Raw genomic sequence first — 24,503 nt, 5'->3', positions numbered from 1 at the left:
TAACATATATTCATTACAATGTTGCTTTGATAAAGGTTATTTTAAATTCAGGTTGTTGTCTCAAAGACTGTAAAAATTTTCTGTTTCTGCCACCACATACATCATTAAAATATCACAAACAAAGGAACTAACACAAACAACAAAGGAATTCAATTTTCTTATCAACACATGTTTTGTAACAAACATATCACTGTGAAAGTGAAAAACTGGTAAATACTATATTAAGTTAAAAGTCAGGAGATGGCTATATGACAACCACTATAGCTAAACACCAGCCTTTGAGTCACCTTCATGGAAAGTTTTTAATTAAAAAGTGTTTCCATTACAGTTTGATTATCCTGGTACTCACTGCTGCCTGTTGATGTACATGCTTACAAAATATATTTAATTAAAGACAAAACATCAAATAACATGCCACCTGCTACAGCGAGTTTGCTGCTGATATAACCAGCCAAGTGGCACATGTTATCAGGATGATGCACCTAATAGCAGTATATCCATTTTTTGAGCTTTTGTCATTTATGTGGGCATTTGTACAAAGTAGTCAGGAAAACCTACACTCACTGATCTACATTTACATTTATACTCCACAAGCCACACAACGGTGTGTGGCCGAGGGCACTTTACGTGCCACTGTCATTACCTCCCTTTCCTGTTCCAGTCGTGTATGGTTCGTGGGAAGAACAACTGTCTGAAAGCCTCCGTGCGCACTCTAATCTCTCTAATTTTACATTTGTTATCTCCTCGGGAGGTATAAGTAGGGGGAAACAATATATTTGATACCTCATCCAGAAACGCACCCTCTCGAAACCTGGCGAGCAAGCTACACTGCGATGCAGAGCGCCTCTCTTGCCGCGTCTGCCACTTGAGTTTGCTAAACGTCTCCATAATGCTATCACAGTTACCAAATAACCCTGTGACGAAATGCACCACTCTTCTTTGGATCTTCTCTATCTCCTCTGTCAACACGACCTGGTACGGATCCCACACTGATGAGCAATACTCGAGTATAGGTCGAACGAGTGTTTTGTAAGCCACCTCCTTTGTTGATGGACTCCATTTTCTAAGGACTCTCCCAATGAATCTCAACCTGGTACCTGCCTTACCAACAATTAACTCTATATGATCATTCCACTTCAAATCGATCCGCACGCATACTCCCAGATATTTTACAGAAGGAACTGCTACCAGTGTTTGTTTCGCTATCATATAATCATACAATAAAGGAGCCTTGTTTCTATGTATTCGCAATACATTACATTTGTCTATGTTAAGGGTCAGTTGCCACTCCCTGCACCAAGTGCCTATCCGCTGCAGATCTTCCTGCATTTCGCTACAATTTTCTAATGCTGCAATGTCTCTATATACTACAGCATCATCCGCGAAAAGCAGCATGGAACTTCTGACACTATCTACTAGGTCATTTATATATACTGTGAAAAGCAATGGTCCCATAACACTCCCCTGTGGCACACCAGAGGTTACTTTAACGTCTGTAGACGTCTCCATTGATAACAACATGCTGTGTTCTGTTTGCTAAAAACTCTTCAATCCAGTCACGCAGCTGGTCTGATATTCCATAGGCTCTTACTTTGTTTATCAGGCGACAGTGCGGAACTGTATCTAACGCCTTCCGGAAGTCAAGGAAAATAGCATCTACCTGGGAGCCTGTATCAAATATTTTCTTGGTCTCATGAACAAATAAAGCGCGTTGGGTCTCACACGATTGCTGTTTCCGGAATCCATGTTGATTCCTACAGAGTAGATTCTGAGTTTCCAAAAACGACATGATACTCGAGCCAAAAACATGTTCTAAAATTCTACAACTGATCGACGTCAGAGATATAGGTCTATAGTTTTGCGCATCTACATGTGCTCTTTTCCAATCATTTTGAACCTTCTGTTCTTCTAGAGACTTGCAGTACACGGCTCTTAGAAGGGGTCAAGTTCTTTCGCGTACTCTGTTTAGAATCGAGTTGGTATCCCGTCAGGTCCAGTGGACTTTCCTCTGTTGAGTGATTCCAGTTGCTTTTCTATTCCTTGGACCTCTATTTCGATGTCAGCCATTTTTTCGTTTGTGCGAGGATTTAGAGAAGGAACTGCAGTGTGGTCTTTCTCTGTGAAACAGCTTTGGAAATAGGTGTTTAGTATTTCAGCTTTACACGTGTCATCCTCTGTTTCAATGCCATCATTATTCTGGAGTGTCTGGATATGTTGTTTCGAGCCACTTACTGATTTAAAGTAAGACCATAACTTCCTAGGATTTTCTGTCAAGTCGGTACATAGAATTTTACTTTCGAATTCACTGAACGCTTCACGCATAGCAACCCTTACGCTAACTTTGGCATCGTTTAGCTTCTGTTTGTCAGAGGTTTTGGCTGCGCTTAAACTTGGAGTGAAGCTCTCTTTGCTTTCGTAGTAGTTTCCTAACTTTGTTGTTGTACCACGGTGGGTTTTTCCCGTCCCTCACAGTTTCACTCGGCACGTACCTGTCTAAAATGCATTTTAAGACTGCCTTAAAATTTTTCCATAAACACTCAACATTGTCGGTGTCGGAACAGAAATTCTCGTTTTGATCTGTTAGGTAGTTTGAAATCTGCCTTCTATTACTCTTTACCATTATTACGGAGTTTCACCTATAGCTCTATACGAGTAACAATGCACATCTTGTCCGCAAGTGTAGTGTTACTCCACCTCGCCAGTTCCATCTGGTGCTAACTGTGTTGATAATGTTAGTAAACTTTGGCTATCTGACTTCGTAAAGGAATGCAAGTTCTAATTTGTGTCATGGAAAATAATCATTTAACCAGATTATGTTATCATGCTCACTAGGTAAGAACCTGAAGGTGAGCACACATCAAATATAAATGGAAATAGAGCTGACAGCTGATTAATTTAATTATACTTTAATAGCTGAAGGCTATTTGCTCAATGTCTTATCATGACAGGGGGTGTAAAGTTCAGGTCATGATTCACTTTGTATTACTAAAGAACAACGTGATTACAACAACACTTTTTATTCTCCCTTCAGAATATCACACCTCAACCACTAACAACTGTCAATTAAGAAGTGGAAGTCACCAAAGAATACGTCAAGAAGAAAAAGTAGTCACAAAATGGGCTCTCAAGCCATTTTCCATTTCATTTTATAATATGTAAAAAACCAGCAAGTGGACGACATTAGCAGCATGGAATCCCTTCTCTGAGAATTGATCACAGACATTCGAAGCAAACATATCGCTACCATGTCAAATGCACACTTTTATGCTTTTTAGAAGCATTTTAGAACAGATAAGGATGTGATTCAAATCCCATAACATTCTCCTAAGCTTGTGGATTTTCTGCCGCAGCTGTCAAAATACAATCAACACTAAACTATCCTGAGCCACTACGTTAATAATTTGATTCTCCGAACCCACCATCCTCTGTTTTGCGTATCATACCATGATATATAATTGCACACTTTTAAATCAGTACCAGGAGACTACATGAATGCTTGGGTCTTCCACAGTATTCTTGTTGAACTTTCTCCATTGCATTGAGAATATAAAGGCTTTCCTTCTTCAAAGTCCATCACTACCTACAATTCCTGTTTCAACTAACCTGAAATTTCAATTCTCTTATCACATATTGTGGCATTTTTGTCTAACCAATTATTATTATTATTATTATTGTTATTATTATTATTATTGTTATTATTATTATTATTATTATTATTATTATTATTATTATTAGTAGTAGTAGTAGTAGTAGTAGTAGTAGTAGTAGTAACTTTACTGTGTTTTTCTTTTATCTCCCAAATAATTTGCTCATCTATTCAAACTCACCAGAATCTTCAGATGCTTGATTAATTCCTTACATCAAAAAACATAAAAATCACAGAATGTAGCTGCTTACTACACAAACCGGAACAATGGCAGCAAGACTGATATAGGAGATGGGGTGAGGGGAGGGGAGTGGTAGAGAAGAGAGAAAGTGTGTTTATGTTTAGGGAGGAAGGGGGAACACACACAGTTCAAATTCCATATATGAAAAGAAACTACTACTGCATTATCATGTGGTATTTACATACAATTCATAGATTAAACAGAAAGTTAAAACAGTAATGCCTGCATGCTATTGCTTCCTACTTACCCAAAATGTGTCCAGAACTTCCTTTTGAAATGCATATAAAGACAAAACATAGAAAAAAAATATGTCAATAATACACAGACTTTCACTATGCAACCAGATTTAATTTCTTAAGACAAAAAAAGTTATCTTGTGAAAAAAGTGTGTACTTCTGTCAAGAACTGAACTATAACGAAAATAAAAAATCATACATTAAAAATGAAAGAAAGGTAACATACTTAGCAGTCTTTTGGAGAGTCTTTTCCCAGTGCTTATCAAATTGAGGGAGCACTTCCTTAGCAGTGTCTTCTGGGTTCATATTCCACAAATCTTTCATTTCCAGTGGCTTTCTGAAACCTTTCCAAGCTAACCTGTCAAACCATGTATAGAGAATTTTTGAGAGGAATGATGCACTTCCTTCAGGACACGGTTTCTGCAAGAATGAGACATTTGGACACACATTACGATTTAATAACTAATGTAAAATTTGTGAGTCAATATTTCTTATAACAAAAATATTGAAAGGATAGGTAGCTACTTGCCACAGAGGAAGTACTGCAAGGCAGACTGGCACATTGCAAAATGACTGCTAGTTGTTATGTCTTCTTATAAAATGCCTCCCTGCCAATAATACCTCCTATGTGGTGAGTAACATTCTGCTCTTTTCATATTGTTAGCGACAATAGAAGGCGTGATTACTGTTACTGAGGAAGAGAGATTGGAGCAGTATAAGGCCCGTAAAAAACGCTACTTATTTCCTACATGCTTGGCTCAACACCACTTCTATTCAGTGTGCCATCATCATCATTATTATTAATACTGCTCTATGGTGATACAGTAAAACTTTTTTTTTGACCTAACAAAAGTCCAATTCTCTCAATTTACTGCATTCCTGTCATTAGTGATTGTGTGTTACCCAATTCCCACATTTTAAGTTTTCTTTGATATCACGACCTTTAACACTGACTTTCATACAAATTTCTGTAAAAAGAACATTGTATTCCTGCTCAAAGCCAGCCACATGAGTGTGGGTACATATATACAAAAATAATACGGCAGATAGCCACTCTGCAACACACTGCAATCTACATCCTACAAGTTTCGGCCAAAGTCTAGGCTCTTCACAAAATTTCAGAACTTTACCACACACTTCTCATCTTCAGTTACAGGTAGTTCTCTCATGTGAACTTGTTTCTACCTGTTTAAAAACCCACTCAGTTAAAATTTTGCATACATTGATTTGTACACAACAGACATCACACATTGGGTGGTCCTCTGACTACGAAGCCACGTGTTACAGACAGTGCTCATTTCAAAGGCAGGTCAGGGCCACTACATCCTGCTGGAGTGATCAGGAGGAGGAATGCTACAGCTATGTAGTGGGCTTCATCAACTGCAGCTTACTGGCTGCCACTGCCAGCCATTCCTAATCCCACAACTGGCTTGGATCTTCGACTCTCAAGAGAAATGACAGCACACTGTGTCACATCACATTCCCTGCAGGCCTCAATGGTAGCTCAGTCTACCTATTCTTTTCCCCAAATTCCCACATGAACTGGTACCCAGCACAATGATAGGGTGTACAGCTGATCATGTACTAACTGGACCATTTTCTCTTCCTAATACACTTGCAGCAATGATTGTAGGGCACTAAGAGAATTGGAGCACATGAGAAACTGACTGTCCTCAAGACACATCATTGGCTTCAAGGCTGAAGGCGTCTCTACACTAAACACAAATACATTATGAGGAAGGCAGTGACTGCTGTGGAACACTACTAAAAAACAGCCACGGGAGATCTCTTGCTTGCACCCTACGAAATGTCGTCTCAGTTCTGCAACTGGCTTTGTGATTTTCTGTCAGAAAGCATACAGTTCACAGTAAATGACAAAGTCACTGAGTAAAACAGGCATTGTATCTGTCATTCCCCAAGGAAGTGTGATAGGCTTCTACTGTTCCTAATCTATATGAATGATTTATGAGGAAATCTGAGCAGCAGTATTACACTGCTGATGATGCTGTCATTTACTGTCCAGTAAAGTTAACAGAAGATGAAAACCAAGACTGCATTTTAATGACAGGACACTTAAAAGTTTTAACAAAATCCACAGAAAAGACTGCTTACACCACACTTCTCTGTCCTCTGCTACAGTACTGCTATGCAGTACGGGACCACTGCCAGACAGACTCCATAAAAGATATTGATGAAGTTTGAAGGAGGGCAGTTCATTTTGTATTATTGCAAAATAAGGGAGACTATCAAGTATACAATACACAAGTTGGGTTGACTACAATGAAAACAAAAGTTTTTTGTTCTGGTGAGAGCTTTCTCAAAAATGCAAACTCCAACTTCCTTCCCGGAATTCAAAAGTATTTTTTTGACGGCCACCTACATCAGAAGATATAATCACTGCAATAAAATATGATAAATCCGAGCTCACACAGAAAAATTTAAGTGTTCATTATTCCCACACACTATATGAGAGCAGAAGAGCAGATAAATATTGTGAAGTGGCCTGAACTGCTGGAGATGGCAGTCGTGTGAATATGAGGTGTGCTTGCTTGGGAGTACAAATAGTGTTTGTTTCTCTGTTTTCCTTTTGCTGATGAAGGCTATGGCTAAAAGCTTCATGTAAGTGTCTTAGACCCCCCATGAACCATGGACCTTGCCGTTGGTGGGGAGGCTTGCGTGCCTCAGCGATACAGAAGGCCGAAACGTAGGTGCAACCACAACGAAGGGATATCTGTTGAGAGACAAACATGTGGTTCCTGAAGAGGGGCAGCAGCCTTTTCAGTAGTTGCAGGGGCAACAGTCTGGATGATTGACTGATCTGGCATTGTAACATTAACCAAAACGGCCTTGATGTGCTGGTACTGCGAACGGCTGAAACCAAGGGGAAACTACAGCCGTGATTTTTCCCGAGGACATGCAGCTTTACTGTATAATTAAATGATGATGGCGTCCTCTTGGGTAAAATATTCCGGAGGTAAAATAGTCCCCCCTTCAGATCTCCGGGCGGGGACTACTCAAGAGGATGTCGTTATCAGAAGAAAGAAAACTGGCGTTCTACGGATCGGAGCGTGGAATGTCAGATCCCTTAATCGGGCAGGTAGGTTAGAAAATTTAAAAAGGGAAATGGATAGGTTAAAGTTAGATATAGTGGGAATTAGTGAAGTTCGGTGGCACGAGGAATAAGACTTCTGGTCAGGTGAATACAGGGTTATAAATACAAAATCAAATAGGGGTAATGCAGGAGTAGGTTTAATAATGAATAAAAAAAATAGGAGTGCAGGTAAGCTACTACAAACAGCATAGTGAACTCATTATTGTGGCCAAGATAGACACAAAGCCCATGCCTACTACAGTAGTACAAGTTTATATGCCAACTAGCTCTGCAGATGAAGAAATTGATGAAATGTATGATAAGATAAAAGAAATTATTCAGGAAGTGAAAGGAGACGAAAATTTAATAGTCATGGGTGACTGGAATTTGTCAGTAGGAAAAGGGAGGGAAGGAAACGTAGTAGGTGAATATGGATTGGGGCTAAGAAATGAAAGAGGAAGCCGTCTGGTAGAATTTTGTACGGAGCATAACTTAATCATAGCTAACACTTGGTTCAAGAATCATAAAAGAAGGTTGTATACATGGAAGAATCCTGGAGATACTAAAAGGTATCAGATTATATAATGGCAAGACAGAGATTTAGGAATCGGGTTTTAAATTGTAGGACATTTCCAGGGGCAGATGTGGACTCTGCCCACAATCTATTGGTTATGACTTATTTACAAATGAAGAAAATGAAAAAGGTGGCAAATTAAGGAGATGGGATCTGGGTAAACGGACTAAACCAGGGGTTGTACAGAGTTTCATGGAGAGCATAAGGCAACATCTGACAGGAATGGGGGAAAGAAATACAGTAGAAGAAGAATGGATAGCTTTGAGGGATGAAGTAGTGGAGGCAGCAGAGGATCAAGTAGGTAAAAAGACGAGGGCTAGTAGAAATTCTTGGGCAACAGAATAAATATTGAATTTAATTGATGAAAGGAGAAAATATAAAAATGCAGTAAATGATGCAGGCAAAAAGGAATACAGACGTCTCAAAAATGAGATCGACAGGAAGTGCAAAATGGCCAAGCAGGGATGGTTAGAGAATAAATGTAAAGATATAGAAGCTTATCTCACTAGGAATAAGATAGATACTGCCCACAGGAAAATTAAAGAGACCTTTGGAGAGAAGAGAACCACTTGTATGAATATCAAGAGCTCAAATGGCAATCCAGTTCTAAGCGAAGAAGGGAAAGCAGAAAGGTGGAAGGAGTATATAGAAGGTTTATACAAGGGCGATGTACTTTAAGACAATATGATTGAAAGGGTAGAGGATGTAGATTAAGATGAAATGGGAGATACGATACTGCGTGAAGAGTTTGACAGAGCAGTGGAAGACCTGAGTCGAAACAAGGCCCCGGAGTAGACAACATTCTATTGGAACTACTGACGGCCTTGGGAGAGCCAGTACTGACAAAACTCTACCATCTGGTGAGCAAGATGTATGAGACAGGCGAAATACCCTCAGACTTCAAGAAGAATATAATAATTCCAATCCCAAAGAAAGCAGGTGTTGACAGATGTGAAAATTACCGAACTATCAGTTTAATAAGTCACAGCTGCAAAATACTAACGCGAATTCTTTACGGACGAATGAAAAAACTGGTAGATGCAGACCTTGGGGAGGATCAGTTTGGATTCCGTCGAAATGTTGGAACACGTGAGGCAATACTGAATTTACTACTTATCTTAGAAGAAAGATTAAGAAAAGGGAAACCTACATTTCTAGCATTTGTAGACTTGGAGAAAGCTTTTGTCAATGTTGACTGGAATACTCTCTTTCAAATTCTAAAGGTGGCAGGGATAAAATGCAGGGAGCGAAAGGCTATTTACAATTTGTATAGAAACCAGATGGCAGTAATAAGAGTCGAGGGGCATGAAAGGGAAGCAGTGGTTGAGACAGGAGTGAGACAGGTTTGTAGCCTCTCCCCTATGTTATACAATCTGTATATTGAGCAAGCAGCAAAGGAAACAAAAGAAAAATTCAGAGTAGGTATTAAAATTCATGGAGAAGAAGTAAAAACTTTGACGATAGCCAATGACATTGTAATTCTGTAAGAGACAGCAAAGGATCTGGAAGAGCAGTTGTCCATTCCATTCAGTGTCTTGAAAGGAGGATATAAGATGAACATCAACGAAAGCGAAACGAGGATAATGGAATGTAGTCGAATTAAGTCGGGTGATGCTGAGGGAATTAGATTAGGAAATAGACAAAGTAGTAAAGGAGTTTTGCTATTTAGGAAGTAAAATAACTGATGATGGTCGAAGTAGAGAGGATATAAAATTTAGACTGGCAATGGCAAGGAAAGCGTTTCTGAAGAAGAGAAATTTGTTAACATCGAGTATAGATTTATGTATCAGGAAGTCGTTTCTGAAAGTATTTGTTTGGAGTGTGGCCATGTATGGAAGTGAAACATGGACAATAAATAGTTTCAACAAAAAGAGAATAGAAGCTTTCGAAATGTGGTGTTACAGAAGAATGCTGAAGATAAGGTGGATAGATCATGTAACTAATGAGGAGGTATTGAATAGGATTGGGCAGAATAGAAGTTTGTGGCACAACTTGACTAGAAGAAGGGATCAGTTGGTACGACATGTTTTGAGGCATCAAGGGATCACAAATTTAGCATTGGAGGGCAGCATGGAGGGTAAAAATCATAGAGGGAGACCAAGAGATGAATACACTAAGCAGATTCAGAAGGATGTAGGTTGCAGTAGGTACTGGGAGATGATGAAGCTTGCACAGCACAGAGTAGCATGGAGAGCTGCATCAAACCAGTCTCAGGACTGAAGACCACAACAACAAACAACAACAACGTGTCTTAATTGTGTCTATCTGCAATTTAATGTGTCTTCTTTAAGGTAAGTAGAAATCTGTCATGTCCTACATTGTAAATATTGTGAAGTCATTTCATGAATCCTCTGTCAGACATATAAGTGTGAACTGTAGAGTACTCGTGTAGATGTAGATGAAATATATTTTTCATCCTCATCTTGCCTCTCATGAGGGTCTGTTATTCTTTCTTACATCAGATTCTGCTGACAATATTATTTCAGCTGTAGGAATGAGTGATTGTTCACTTTACTGTGTAGGTTTGCAGCTACAATGGTAATTGCAGATATGTGTGCTTTGTTCAGCTGTCAACATCTGGGTGCCGACACTAGTTTTCTGTAAAGCCTGCTTCAACAGCAAACCAAACGCCTGCACGAAAGAGGATGGCTGCAAGGCCTTCAACATCTTCACATCAGAGTATGAGATGCACTGTGCCTCTTTCAGCTCCTAGATTTTCTTCTCTCCTGGGAATACAGCACATTCTTTGCTTCTAACTGGGTGGGTTTGGGAGCAACTGTCACACAGCAGTGAGGCAGTACACTGAATACCTGGCCCATTGATGGAGTCCCTTCATCCATATGTAGTGGAACCATTGCAACTCTTCATGGTACAACAGAAGTGTTCACACTTAAAGCATTGCATTACACAGGGCCTAACTGTAAGGAGCAGAAAGCCTACTGCAATATATTCAGGGAACTTCGGTAAAAAAGGACAGAAAGTGCTGACTTCTGGAGCTCACCATCAACACTTTCCATGAAATTCGGCAGTTCAGTGACCCTCTTGCTTACCACATCTGTCATCAGAGTTCCTTCACACCTATATCCAATGTCCTGGCATGTTACAACTCCTTTACAACAATTTACCACAGTGTGCAGCTCATGTAGACTCCATTTTCTGCAAGTGGTTTGGCATTTAACACATTGTTTAGTCAGGTAGCTTTCAGTGTATCAGGATGAACAATTATGAAGCCTTTTGACAGATTTGATGATGTCCTCCAAGTCCCTGTAGAGCTTTTGGATGCAGAAAGGAGATAGTTTTTCACATGCATCTGTAACACATTTGACAGCAACAGACAGATTATTTACTGCAGGATGTTTTAAGTTACTGCTACTGCTGTCATCCATATGCACAGCTGTCTCAGGTGGACTGGCCACGCAAGGTCTCCTTTGAGCACTCAAATTACTGATAGTAGAAGAAAGGGATTTAGAGTACATGGAAATCCAAAGAGCATCCAGGGACATATGCATCCACCCTGACATAGCCCAGCTTTGCCTGGGTTAGCCTTACACAACCAAGGCACAGTAGGTTCCACAGAGGTTGCCCATTAACTCTGTTCTGCAACAGCCAAGCACCTCATTGGCACACAGCACACGTTGAGACTGACTTTTTATACAGGTTTATATCGTCCTTGTGATCCAGGTGGTCAGACCAAGATTCGCAATCCTCATGAGACACTGTATTCCATGGTGGTCACTGCACATGCTCAGAGCTTACAGTTGCAGAAGGCCCCAAGCAGATTTGTCTGCAGTGGACTAGGTGTGAGGAGCAACTATATATTATTTCTGTTTGGCAATGTTATAGATACCTAAGTGTGCATTTATGCTGCCACTTTGCTACTTCCCATAGCCTGGTGGTGGTGGTGGTGGTGGTGGTGGTGGTGGTGGTGGTGCTAATGCAGCAGCGGCAGCAGCGGCAGTTGTGGTGGTGGTGGTGGTGGTGGTGGTGGTGGTGGTGGTGGTGGTGGTGAATGAAGCCCACCTACTCTTAATGGCCTATTTAAACTGCCTTATGATTGCACACTACTATCCTCACCACGTGATGCTGTCAAGCTTGTCTTTTATCGCATCCTGAAACTTGAGCCATAACAAGGTCACTCTAGCAGTGCCGTCTCTTTCTGTTCCTCACTGCCTGGTTTATCACACAGCATACATCTACTTCTAGATCTCCATCTACATCCATACCCTGTAAACTTCTGTGAAGTGCATCATATGTGATAACTCCCACTGTAAACATATATTTAAGTATGGGGGATGGGAAAAATTACTTCTACATACTTCTATGCAAGCTGTAATTAGATTTATCTTCTCTTCACAATCTCTGCAAGGTTGATGTATAGGAATCTGTAGTATATTCCTGGATTCCTCACTTAATAACTTTGGGTCAGGTCGCCATATCTTACATTATTCTGGTTCAATATTATTTTAAATAAACTGGAAAATTAGTTATGACAGTCTTATCTGCCTGAGAAAGTGTGTAGAATAATTTTTGTGCTGTTATTAGAACCATGGAAGTATCTCATTCAAGAATCTGTCCATGTTGTTGTTGTTGTCTTCAGTCCTGAGACTGGTTTGATGCAGCTCTCCATGCTACTCTATCCTGTGCAAGCTTCTTCAGCTCCCAGAACCCACTGCAACCCACATCCTTCTGAATCTGCTTAGTGTAGTCATCTCTTGGTCTCCCTCTACGATTTTTACTCTCTACGCTGCCCTCCAATACTAAATTGGTGATCCCTTGATGCCTTAGAACATGTCGTACCAACCGATCCCTTCTTCTAGTCAAGTTGTGCCACAAACTTCTCTTCTCCCCAATCCTATTCAATACCTCCTCATTAGTTACGTGATCTACCCACCTTGTCCATAGCACCTCTTATTTCTCGTTGTCGATGACCACACATTTTTATTGTGAATGAGCCACTATTACTGTCATCAGATGACACACTCAACATTTTTGCTTGGCATACTGCAAGTAATCGACTCAATTAGCCCTGTGAACAGCTGCAGAGTAGAGGTCCCTGGCAAGAAGCAAGGCATGCACAACCAGCGATGTGTCAACAATGAGGCTGCAGCATAAATGCATCAAGGCTCAAGGTGAGCAGGGAGGTGCCATGTACTATCACCAAGCATTTATCAGTGAGGCTCCAGCATAAATGTGCCCCAAGATTCTGGTATATGAGCAGCTAGTGCCACAGTCACGAGCAATGTAATAAATGTGGAAGATGAAAACAAGCTGCCTAACTACTTTTTTAAAGTAGCTTTCATTGTGAAGGAAGCCATCTTGCCATATCCTATGACACATCACTCGCTCAAAGAAGCCAAAGTCACATCCAGTGAAAATAGTAATGCAGGTATGGCAGCTGTTGCTCAGGTTTACAATTGCCATGAATATGTATGAAGTCTGCACTCTTAGGATGACTCATTTGACACATGGAATTGTACATCATTCCCCCTCCCCATCAACCTGTTTGAGAACATGACTCTTCCCTGTTTGCACCAGTACTTAAAAACCACCCCTACCCAACAGCAACTGGTACTTCCACATGCTACTAATACAGGCAATAACAAAGCACAGTCTCTTTCTAAGAAGCAACAATATTCACACTAATAATCAGAGCCTTTTGATAGACGACTTATTAGATGTAATGGTTTCCAGTCTCAGGAGGTTTGAGAACTACTTCCACCCAAGGGGCACAACGAAGATGTCTTAAGCAAATTATACCTACTTGCAGATGTTATCTTCTGCCTGATATCATTTATGGCTGGTCTCTACTGGACTAGAATTAGACATCACAGATTTAAGGAACAGAATTCTAAGCATTGTTTTCAACAATGATCTTCAAGCTCTGTCAATGAAATAACCAGTCAACCAGTGTCAACAGAGAGTCTGCTAAGAGAATACTAAATGCAAATATTTGTGCAGATTTGTTTTTTGAAATGTAGTTCAAACCGTACAGCAAATAGGTTGTTTTGTGTCCTCAGGTTGGGTATCCCAGACAGTAGAGCTGATGTTGCCCACCTACTGCAGAAAGACATTGCTTTCTCAAAAGTGGGAATTAAGCTCCTCAACACAAGGTTGTCACTGTCATTACAGCAAGTTTGTTTGTAGACATTATCACTGATAATGATATCTGGATGCTGGTCACTGGAAACAAGCAGCATAACAGAGCGGAACGAACTGTTGTACCAGATATAACTACCTAGTGTTGTGTGGCGATTTCGATGTTCATGGCTTTAGCTGTGGCACATTTATGCAGATAGTCTGGGAGAAACTTTAGTTAAAATGATGCAGGACAACCAGCTGCTTATCCTGAATGATAGATCTATGGTGTTATGCACCTTTCTCAAAGTAGTGGTTCTTTAGCGGACCTTCCTTTATGTTTAAATCAACTGGCAATTTATCTATTTGGCCATTATTACAGCAGTTGTCAGTCCAAAGACTTGTTTCATGCAGCTCTTTACATGAATCTATCCTGTACAAGCTCCTTCCTATCTGTGTTTACTGCAGCCTACATCAATCTGAACCTGCTTATTGTATTCAAGCTTTGTCTCCCTCTGGAATTTTTACCCCCCTCATTTCCTACCATTTCAAAATCCAAGATTTCTTGATGCCTCAGTATGTGACTGTCAAATGACCACCTCTTTTATAGTGAAGTTGTATCATAAATTTATGTTCTCCTAATTCCATCAAACCATCTCATCTTCAGGACTGTTATGTAGCATTACGTTTCAAGAGCTTCTCTTACCTTTTTGTCTGAACTGCTAACCCTCCATGTTTCGCTTCTGTACGATGACACACTACATACGAATATCCTGAGAAAATATTTCCTAACACGTGTTATTGTAATTGTTATTACATGTTAACAAATTCTTGTTTTCCAAAACAGATTTTCTTGCTATTGTCAGTGCATTTTATATCCTCTACTTCTATCACTAGTTGCTTTGTTCTCAAATAGTGAAACTTATTAACAACATTTATCATCTCACTTTCTTGTGTAACTCCCCCAGTACTGCACAATTTGAATTAAGTACCTTCCATTACCTTCGTTCCACTTTTGTTGTTCATCTTGTACCCTCTTTTTGAGATACTACTGCTCTCAAGTCGTTCAGAACATCTGACATAATTACAATGTCATCAGCATGATATGTTGGGAACTGGTAAGTACTTTACAGCAGAAATATCCATGATCAAGGTATATAAGGAGGAGAATTTGCTTGGATGCTATGAAGATAATAGCAAACGCATTCATTCAGACAGCCAAGAAGCTCCAAAAGCTCAGCCCATGCAATGCGACCAAATTTCGTTGCAGAATGCCCAAAGTCCTTTTGAAGCTAGGAGAAAGCAACAGGGTAAATATGCTGTGTGTCTCCGATCAGCCAGGAATTAGTGGACCTGAACAAGATGACAGACTGACCAGGGCAGGTGTGATTACTATTTACTGCACTGGAAACTGTCCAAACCTCACTAACACAATTGTGAAATCAAAACCAAGAAAGGGGATCAGAAGGCAGCATCCAGAATATCAGACTATGATCCAATCGAAATATGACACACTAATTATTCCATATGCATTTTCTAAGGGAAGTTCTCCGATAATGGGCTTTAACAGGTGACAGACTGAACTCATGGGAGGGCTAATGACAAGCCATGTAAAATTTAAAGAAATAACCTACACACTCATGAGTATAGAGAAAGAAGACACATAGGAGTAGTCTATGTGGGGAGAGTGACCAAACTGCAAAATACAATTTTCCAATGTAGGGCAATGAAGATCACACAGGACAGGACAGGACAGGACATTCCAGTCATCAAGATGGTCGGTTGGGAAGGGCGCAAAGGGGGGGGGGGGGGGGGGGGGGGGGGGGGGGGAAGAGGGACATGCGCACACACAAAAATAACCTGCAGAAGATGTAGGTCGGACTGATTGACCAGTAGCTGTGTAGGGATCATGGGTTCTTACTGGGCTTAAGGACAGGAACCACAATACCAGCTCTCCACTGAGAGCACGAAACATCTTTGAGGCAAATACGGCTGAACACCCAGAGCATGTACTGTTGGCATGGAGGATTTGAGTTCCCATTCAGTAAAAGCTTCATTACAAGATTCCACCTGACAAGGGGTAAAACATAAATGGGAAGCTTTGGCCCACTATTTCTCTAGGTGGAAGTTAGCCAGATAGGAGGCTGACATAGAAGTCATCACAAAAGGGGACACAAGGAATTTGTGAGGACTGACAAATCCGTACAAAGCCCACCCAGGAAGGTAAGGTCTGAAATGGAAGCCTGGCAAAATTGGAAGGTGCGGAGTGTAGTCCACGTCCATTACAAAAGTACTGAAGGACCTAGGAAGGATACAAAGCATTCCCAACACGCTTGCTCTGTTTGATTGAGTAACTGTCACTAAGGGGTTTGAAAATAGAAACACTGGTGGTGAACAGTTGCCACTTAATGTGTTGCAAGGCTCAACAGTGATTGCAATGGCTGAGCTCTACCACGGGATCAGCTAGCAGCAAAACAAGCGTGGCAAGTGGAGTACGGCAATGCTGGCGACACGAACAATTGTATCTGACAAGTCACAAATTACTACTTTAATATAACCTGACAAAGGTATATAGGGCTAATCAGCACAATAGAAAGCCCTGTGGAATTACTTGCCATCCTGAGGTGGCAATGGAATGAGAAAATTAACAGGAAGAGGTCACTAATGCAGGGTTCATTGTGCAGCAACCAGTGTGAGGAAGAAAGAATGGGAGGGGGGGGGGGGGGATGTGATTGGAAGATCAGTGGCAGAGAATGTGTCCTAAACAGCACTAAAATGTTTACATGAACCATCATTAAGAAAGCCCATGTTTGTTCCACAATAACCTTTTCTATGAAGATATCCAGACAACAAAAAAGCACTGCCCACAAACGATGACAAGCATTAAAATCCGCAAGGAGGAGGAAATGAGGAAGGAGTTGCTGAAGGAGGGCACTTGGGACATGGGGCATAGGCAGCTTGTCAGGAGGGAGATAGAGATTTCATCCATGACCACAGAGAGCAAATGGTCCTGGATGGCAGCAGCTTCCAATGCAGTATAAAGGGGGATCCACATACTAACGACATCTGTACTGGCCAATGTGCTGACTCCACTCAAAGTCCTTAAAGGGCAGATCCAGTTCTTACAAAGCACAAAATCTGCAAGGGGTCTGTGAGTGAACATCAATAAAATGAGATTCCTGAAGAACGACAAGTTGCACAGCAAATGAAATAAGTTACTGCAACTGTGGAAGAGGACTGTAGTATCCATTACAACCCTACTGAATAAGCACAGAATGCAGTACAGTTGAGGAGGAATGGACATCCCTAAAAAGGGCAATAACAGAATTTGGGAAGGAAAACATAGGTAATAGAAGGTAACTGCAAAGAAACCATGTGTAACAAAAGAAATACTTCATAAAATAGAAAGAAACTTCCACACGGGAAAAATATATTAAAAACAAAGATTCCAAGACTTACCAAGCGGGAAAGCACCGGTAGATAGGCACAATAAATAGAACACACAAACACACACACAGAATTTCTAACTTTCGCAACCGACGGTTGCTTCTTCAGGAAAGAGGGAAGGAGAGGGAAAGACGAAAGGATGTGGGTTTTAAGGGGGAGGGTAAGGAGTCATTCCAATCCCGGGAGCAGAAAGACTTACCTTAGGGGGAAAAAAGGACAGGTGTGTGTACACACACACACACACACACACACACACACACACACACACACACAGAGAGAGAGAGACAGAGAGAGAGACAGAGAGAGAGACAGAGAGAGAGACAGAGAGAGAGACAGAGAGAGAGAGAGAGAGAGACAGAGAGAGAGAGAGAGAGAGAGAGAGAGAGAGAGAGAGAGAGAGAGAGAGAGAGAGAGAGAGAGAGAGAGAGAAGCAGACAATGAGGCAGAAGAGATAGATAACATTCCATCAGAATTTCTAAAATTGTTGGAGGAAATGGCAACAAAACGACTATTCACGGTGTGTAGAATGTATGGATCTGGCAACATACCATCTGACTTTTGAAAAAACATCATCCACACAATTCTGAAGATGGCAAGAACTGTCAAGTGCGAGAATTATCACACAATCAGCTTAACAGCTCATGCGTCCAAGTTACTGACAAGAATAATAGGAAAAAATGAGGATGTGCTAGATGACTATCAGTTTGGCTTCAAGAATGGTAAAGGCACAAGAGGGGCAATTCTGGCATTGCGGTTAATAATGGAAGCAAGACTAAAGAAAAATCACAACACGTTCATAGGATTTGTCGACCTGGAAAAAGCGTTAAACAATGTAAAATGGTGCTGTATGTTTGAAATTCTGAGAAAAATAGGGGTAAGCTATAGTGAGAGATGGGTCACACACAATATGTACAACAGCCAAGAGGGAATAGTAAGAGTCTACGACCACGAACGAAGTGCTCATATTAAAAAGGGTGTCAGGCAAGGGTTTAGTCTTTCACTCCTACTGCTCAATCTGTATATCAATGAAGCAATTATGGAAATAAAAAGAAAGGTTCAGAAGTGGAATTAAAATTCAAGGTGAAAGGATATCAAAGATATGATTTGTTGATCACATTGCCGTCCTGAGTGAAAGTGGAGAAGATTTACATAATATGCTGAATGGAATGAACAGTCTAATGAGTACACAGTATAGAGTGAGAATAAATCAAAGAAAGACAAAGGTAATGAGAACAGCGAGAAACATAATATCAGGATCGCTGGTCATGAAGTAGATGAAGTTAAGGAATTCTGCTTCCTAGGCAGTAAAATAAAGAGTGATGGATGGAGCAAGGAGGACATCAAAAGCAGACTAGCAATGGCAAAAAGGGCACTCATGGCCAGAGAAGCCCACTGATATCAAATATCGACCTTAAACTGAGGAAGAAATTTCTGAGAATGTACGTCGGAGTACAGGATTGTATGGTAGTGAAACATTTACTGTGGGAAAACTGAAACAGAAGAGAATTGAAGCATTTGAGATGTGGTGCTACAGACAAATGTAGAAAATTAGGTGGACTGATAAGGTAAGGAATGAGGAGGTTCTGTACAGAATAGGAGAGGAAAGGAAAGGAAACCCGGAAAACCCTGATAAGACAGAAGGACAGGACGATAGGACATCTTTTAAGACATGAGGGAATGGCTTCCACGGTACTAGAGGGAGTTGTAGAAGGCAAAAACTGTAGATGAAGACAGGACACCCCCCCCCCCCAAAAAAAAGCCCACTTATGTATTCTTACCTGTCTTAAATGATGTAGCACACCCCTTTATCCCAAAACGAAATTTAAGATCTCATTAGATTAGAACAGTGATATGGCAGAAACAGAATGCTCATTAGGAATGACCTAAAAATACACCTGATACTGAAGAAGTGTTTTCCATACTTGGAAAATTATATCCAATATTGAAACGTAAATACTCAAACCAAGATTTTTGCGGATGTAGTAACAGTAAATTATGGTGATTGGAGACAATAAGATAGGACTGGCAATGTATGACTAATGAGCAACTCCCCTCTAGCTAGTGTTTCCCTCTCCAACTCTACTCACACAGTGTCACTGTGGCCTGCCACACCATAAGGTCCATTTGTTTATCAGCTATCATTGGGGAAAGGGGGCCAGGGGAATGGTTCTGGAGCATCTGAGACTGTTTATAGAACTTAGAACAAGCATCACTCTTTCCTTGGTCTCCTTTCCCTCCGCTCTTTATTCAGATTTATTCTCCTTTACATTGCACTATAATTCAGATTGCCATTTTGGTTATCACTGTGGCTATTACTCCATGTGATTCTGGTTGTTACTGTGGCTATTTTTCTATTACAGTTCTTGAGAATATTGTAAGTATGTTTAAAAGTAGCAAAACTTTGCATTCATTTGACAGTAACAGGCAGCGACTTTCAACTGAAATGTCCTGTCCTATAAGGGAATAATTTAATGTGTCGAGCACAAGTCATGATGCAGGAACAATAACATGCAGAACTTTGTGTGTGGCCATGGGTCATGCACAGATAGCCGAAGCAGGTACAGTGGCTGCTCATGTAAAGCAAGAAATGCAGGTTTGAATCCTGGTCTGGCTCAAATTTTCATGTCATCATTCCCTTATACGGCTGATGGTTGTTTGTATTCGTAACTGTGAATAGGTTTCATGTAGATCGGAGATGCTTCAGCAATGTACTCTTGAATGAATGAGCAATAGAAGTGGCAAAGACACTTTATAATGATGGTGGCGCTTAACATTTTAAAACAGTTGCTGTCATGTAATACGGCAAAAGCTCTAATTCTTGATATGGACCATAGAACAGAAGAGAAACTAAGCAATTTAACTGCCAAGTGTGTGTCATTCTTGGTGTGACGACGAGAGAGAAGTCCAATCAAAATTACTTATAGCTGATGCCTGTCACTTGCTGGTACTGTGTTGCCACATTGGCTGCCAGCTACCCATCAGTTACAGATAACACAAACTTGGCGGCAAGTCACTTCACACACACACACAGTTAATGTGTCGAAGCAATGCTGGATGCGGGCACCACGTGGTATGATGGAAATGCGAGATGCTCTGTTAACAGCCAACGTTAAGTGACCAATGACTTAATTGTGGCAGATAATGCATTTTGTAGCCCTGTTGTAACCTAACAACAATCTCATGATTTCCAATGTATATGAGAAAAAGCAGTAACAGTCAGTGGCCAAACTAAATTGATGATCGCTTTGGTCACAGTGATTAAAGCTCACCTCTTTGAGCAAATTCAAGACAGAAAAAAGATCAGTTTCAGCACTAAAAAACAAATTATAATTTCATGCAGTCATTCACTGGCTACCTGAAACTATCCTCACACTGACTACATGAACTGCCACTTTACCAACCAATGAGCAGTCCTCATTGGCATTTTGTTGGGAGATTATAGACGATGCAGGCAGAGTCCAAATGAAGGAAAAATGATATGAGGACAAATAACAGTAAATAAAAGTTAATACAATAATGAAAATGAAGTAACAAAGTATTATAACTTTTAATAAAATTACATTTAAATCAATTAACTGAAGGCACAGTCCATATCAATTCAGGCAGGCTACGAAAAAATCTTAACCTTCATAGTCTCTGTTATTAAATTTAGCGTATGTTAAAATGAAGGACGAAGTACGGAGCATATATTTTTGTTTTCTCCAAAAAAAATAACACAGTCCTCCAAAGATGACAGTGTGCATACCATTTTGAAGAAGTCTATTTTGGAAAAAAAATAGAAATGCTGTATCTCTGGAACAGTTCTAGATATTTTGTTGGTTTTTTTTTTATTTTAGAGAGAATTGCTTTATGACTACAAAGAAATCCTCTGTTTGGACTTATCTGTCAAAGTTCTTTTACTATAGCATTCTGAATTTTTATAATTTATAGATTTTTTTCCAAAAATGCCAGTCTATAAAATTTTATTAGTACCATACAGTTCTACATTCCCTGAAAAAGAGAGCTTCCACTTTAAGGTTGAACAAGTTTTATAAACAACTGAAATTTTTGTCATACGTAAAACATGTTTTATTACTACATTATCACATAACAGGCTGATAGAAATCAAAACCTAGCCTTATTTAACATAATTTTAGTTTTGAAAGATAAGTAAGAGACTCATTTTTTCAAGCATTTTGGGTGGTTCCAAAATGTATGTGAAAGGTCCAAAGACTTGAAGGTTTTAATTAATACCACTTCTTACCACTCTGTTTTGCACTGGAATTAGCCAGTCAATGAACTAAAAATGTGTTCCACTCCTTCAGTATCTTCCTTTGATGTAAAGTGATTCCTTCCTGTTGTACCAATAGGAACTGGAGCACTTACAGTCTTCAAAAATTTGTGAACAGGAAGTGAGCACTGATTGCGTTGCTGTCCTTCAGCTGGAAAACTATATCCAGCAGCTGGTCCATGTGGTAGCATGAAGTTCACTACAATTTCATTTAACTCCTAACTGGTGTCTACAATCTCTGCAATCCAAAAGTCAAAGTCATACATACACGTCACAAACATCCCTTTCTCAGGTTGTTAATCTGAATATTATCCTGCTGTTTCTGCGGTGTTTGCCGAAAGAATGAAATTTCTTCTTTCTTGCTCTTTAAAGTGCGTGCAATATGAGTTCGACCATCATTTAAGTCCAAAAATGTGTCTTCTGAAGTCCTTTCACAGGAGTAGTTTGTTTGGACCATTGTTCTTTTTTCTGCTCACTGAATTCTTCGATTTCCTCTTTGAACAAGCGAATGAGGGCTGTGGATGAAGATTTCATGACTCTCGTAAAATCCCCAATATTTTGAATTGCAGCTGTATTTGGTCTGAAAAGGTAATGTTTTGTAGTGTGGTCCTTCACGCAAGCGTCCTACACTATCACAAGGCCCCTTCCCATGACCAGTAGCACTGTATACCCAGTCAGTTGCCACAAGCAACTTACTCAATTCTAACAGCTGGTAATGATTTTAAAAATGACGAAGAGAACCATTAGAAATAATAATATCTTCACTCCCTGTTTGCAGTTGAGGAATTTTGCCCATTGCTAGCAAAGCACATGCTGAGTCATGTCCTGTGTCATCACTTATAATTATGACATTTGTGGTCTTGTTTTGAAAATGTCACTCATGTAAAAATTGAAACCGGGTCATTACTCCAATGATACCCTTGTACTTCTTGTGGTAGGATTACAGACCAGATCTCAGCAAAATCACAGTGAAGCACTGAACATAGTTCTTCCGTCTGTACATACCCTTTCACTTCTGCAATGTGGTGCTGTTGCCATTTCTTCAGATGCTGGTGTGTTACTGCTTTCACTGACCATTTACCAAATTCATCAATGAAACTGGCAAAGGTAACAGTTACCTCCATTAGTTGATTTTTCCTCCGGTGTCACATATGTAATTTCTGCAGAGTTATCTGCCAAGTCATCTAGGCTACGTGTCTGTAAAGACAGTCCTCCCATTCCAGGGCAGTCACCACATTCTTGAAACAAACAAGTGTCTCACTGTACATCACAGACTTCTAATCACTTCATATGATAAACCAAGGTGTCATATGTCACACGCTTCAGTAAGTTGTTCAATGTTACCACCACAAAGTTCAAAATTTGTGCAGCACACACACACACAAATAGGCATCTCTAGGTGGGAGTGGAACTACCCACTTAGGTCATAGTGCATAAAATTTTGATCTTCCAATATGTGAAGCTGTATAGTTGCTGTTATAAATTGCCAAAGTTTCTTTAATACTGTGAATCTTGTGCCTCTTCACTGTCGCAACTTTTTGGCCTTCGACTGTTACAGTTACAGTGTCTTTTTGTTGGCACTCTGGTGAAAATAGTCCCATTTCTCTTCCAGATAAATTGACTGCACTATTTGAACTTGTGCTGCTTCTACAGGATGTCCATAATAGGAGTCTAGTCTTCAAAAAGACTCCTCTTACAGACTCATTTCTTGATTTGTCTACCATGTACTTTGATACTGATGGAATGTGGTTCAAAATTGTTTTCTTTGAATATGTCTATGGAACTTGCACCTTTTCACTGTAGTATGCACAGTATTCAACAGCTGAATTTATATTTGTGAAAAATTCCTGGCAAGAGGTGAAAGAGTGCTTTGGTTCATTTTCTTCTTAAGATGGAAATTCTACTTTGAAGAGTGTGGTCAATTTTGCTGCAGTGTATTCATCCACAGCTTTAGTGATTTCTGTGCACTTTCTTGATGCATAGAGATTATGACTTGACTTCAATGACCACAGTTTCTTAACAGGACTGACACCTACCTCTGTACCGGTTGTTGACTGATTCAGGGTATTTAATTCTTTCTGTATTGGTGCAGATCTGTATGATCTGCACCATGGGAGGCTTCACCTTCTTCAGATACTACCAATGCTGTTATTCTGTCAAAACTTTTAGAACACAAATAGTCATTACTGGAAACATCTTCACTTTGCAACAGTGTCTTCAAATGAGAATACTTATTCCCAAACTGAACAAAGACTGTTTTTTTTTGTGTTTGTTTGTCTTATCACTCTTTTATGGATACACAGATAGTTAACACACTTCACTCTCCCATGGCTCCAGTCAGCAGACATTTCAAACCTAATCACAAAATATACTGCAACTGCGTCAACTGGCAAATTCCTCACGGAAACACAGAACTCACTGGATGGTCTCAGATTTCTTAGAAGCCTCTTCAGTAAACAAATTATCACTGAACAACTACAATACAGAAACCCGCAATCAACAACCATGATAAACTGCAAGAAACTACAACAAAGTTAAGAAATATCTGCAACAATGAAAGTGAAAAGTAAGAATGGCAACAAAGACAATAGAATTAAACACTGCAACAAAGAAATTAGTAAGAAAACTTCAGTGAAGACATACATTACCCTTGGAAGTTAAAAATATGATTTTCTTTTTTAAACAATGCCTGTCCAACATAAAAGTGGAAGCTCTCCTTTGTAGAGAATACAGTACTATGTGGTACTAATCAACAGAAGAAAATATCCAACTTTTCTGGATTGACACTTTTGGAAAAAAAATTTCTATACATTATTAAAAAAGGCGACAGTGAAAGAACTCTGACAGACATGTCCAAATGGCGGATGCCATTGTAATTATAAAGTAATTACCTCTCAGATTAAAGAAAGTAACAAAATATCTA

The 24,503-nt window shown here is 39.9% G+C and overlaps 1 protein-coding gene across 4 annotated transcripts in view; it reads right to left on the bottom strand.

Annotated features, from left to right (window-relative positions):
• Positions 1–24,503, bottom strand: part of LOC126277931 (multidrug resistance-associated protein 1) — a 342,566-nt gene that overhangs the window by 134,595 nt on the left and 183,468 nt on the right. For all 4 annotated transcript variants that reach the window (XM_049977512.1, XM_049977511.1, XM_049977509.1 and 1 more), the window contains exon 8: positions 4,350–4,543. In XM_049977512.1, coding sequence (XP_049833469.1) covers positions 4,350–4,543 — 194 coding nt within the window. The remainder of the gene's footprint in view (positions 1–4,349; positions 4,544–24,503) is intronic.

This window comes from Schistocerca gregaria, chromosome 6, assembly GCF_023897955.1.
Source record: "Schistocerca gregaria isolate iqSchGreg1 chromosome 6, iqSchGreg1.2, whole genome shotgun sequence".
Classification (NCBI taxonomy): Eukaryota; Metazoa; Arthropoda; class Insecta; order Orthoptera; family Acrididae; genus Schistocerca; species Schistocerca gregaria.
Note: the sequence above shows the minus strand (reverse complement) of the source record. Positions and strands in the feature narration are given on the sequence as shown.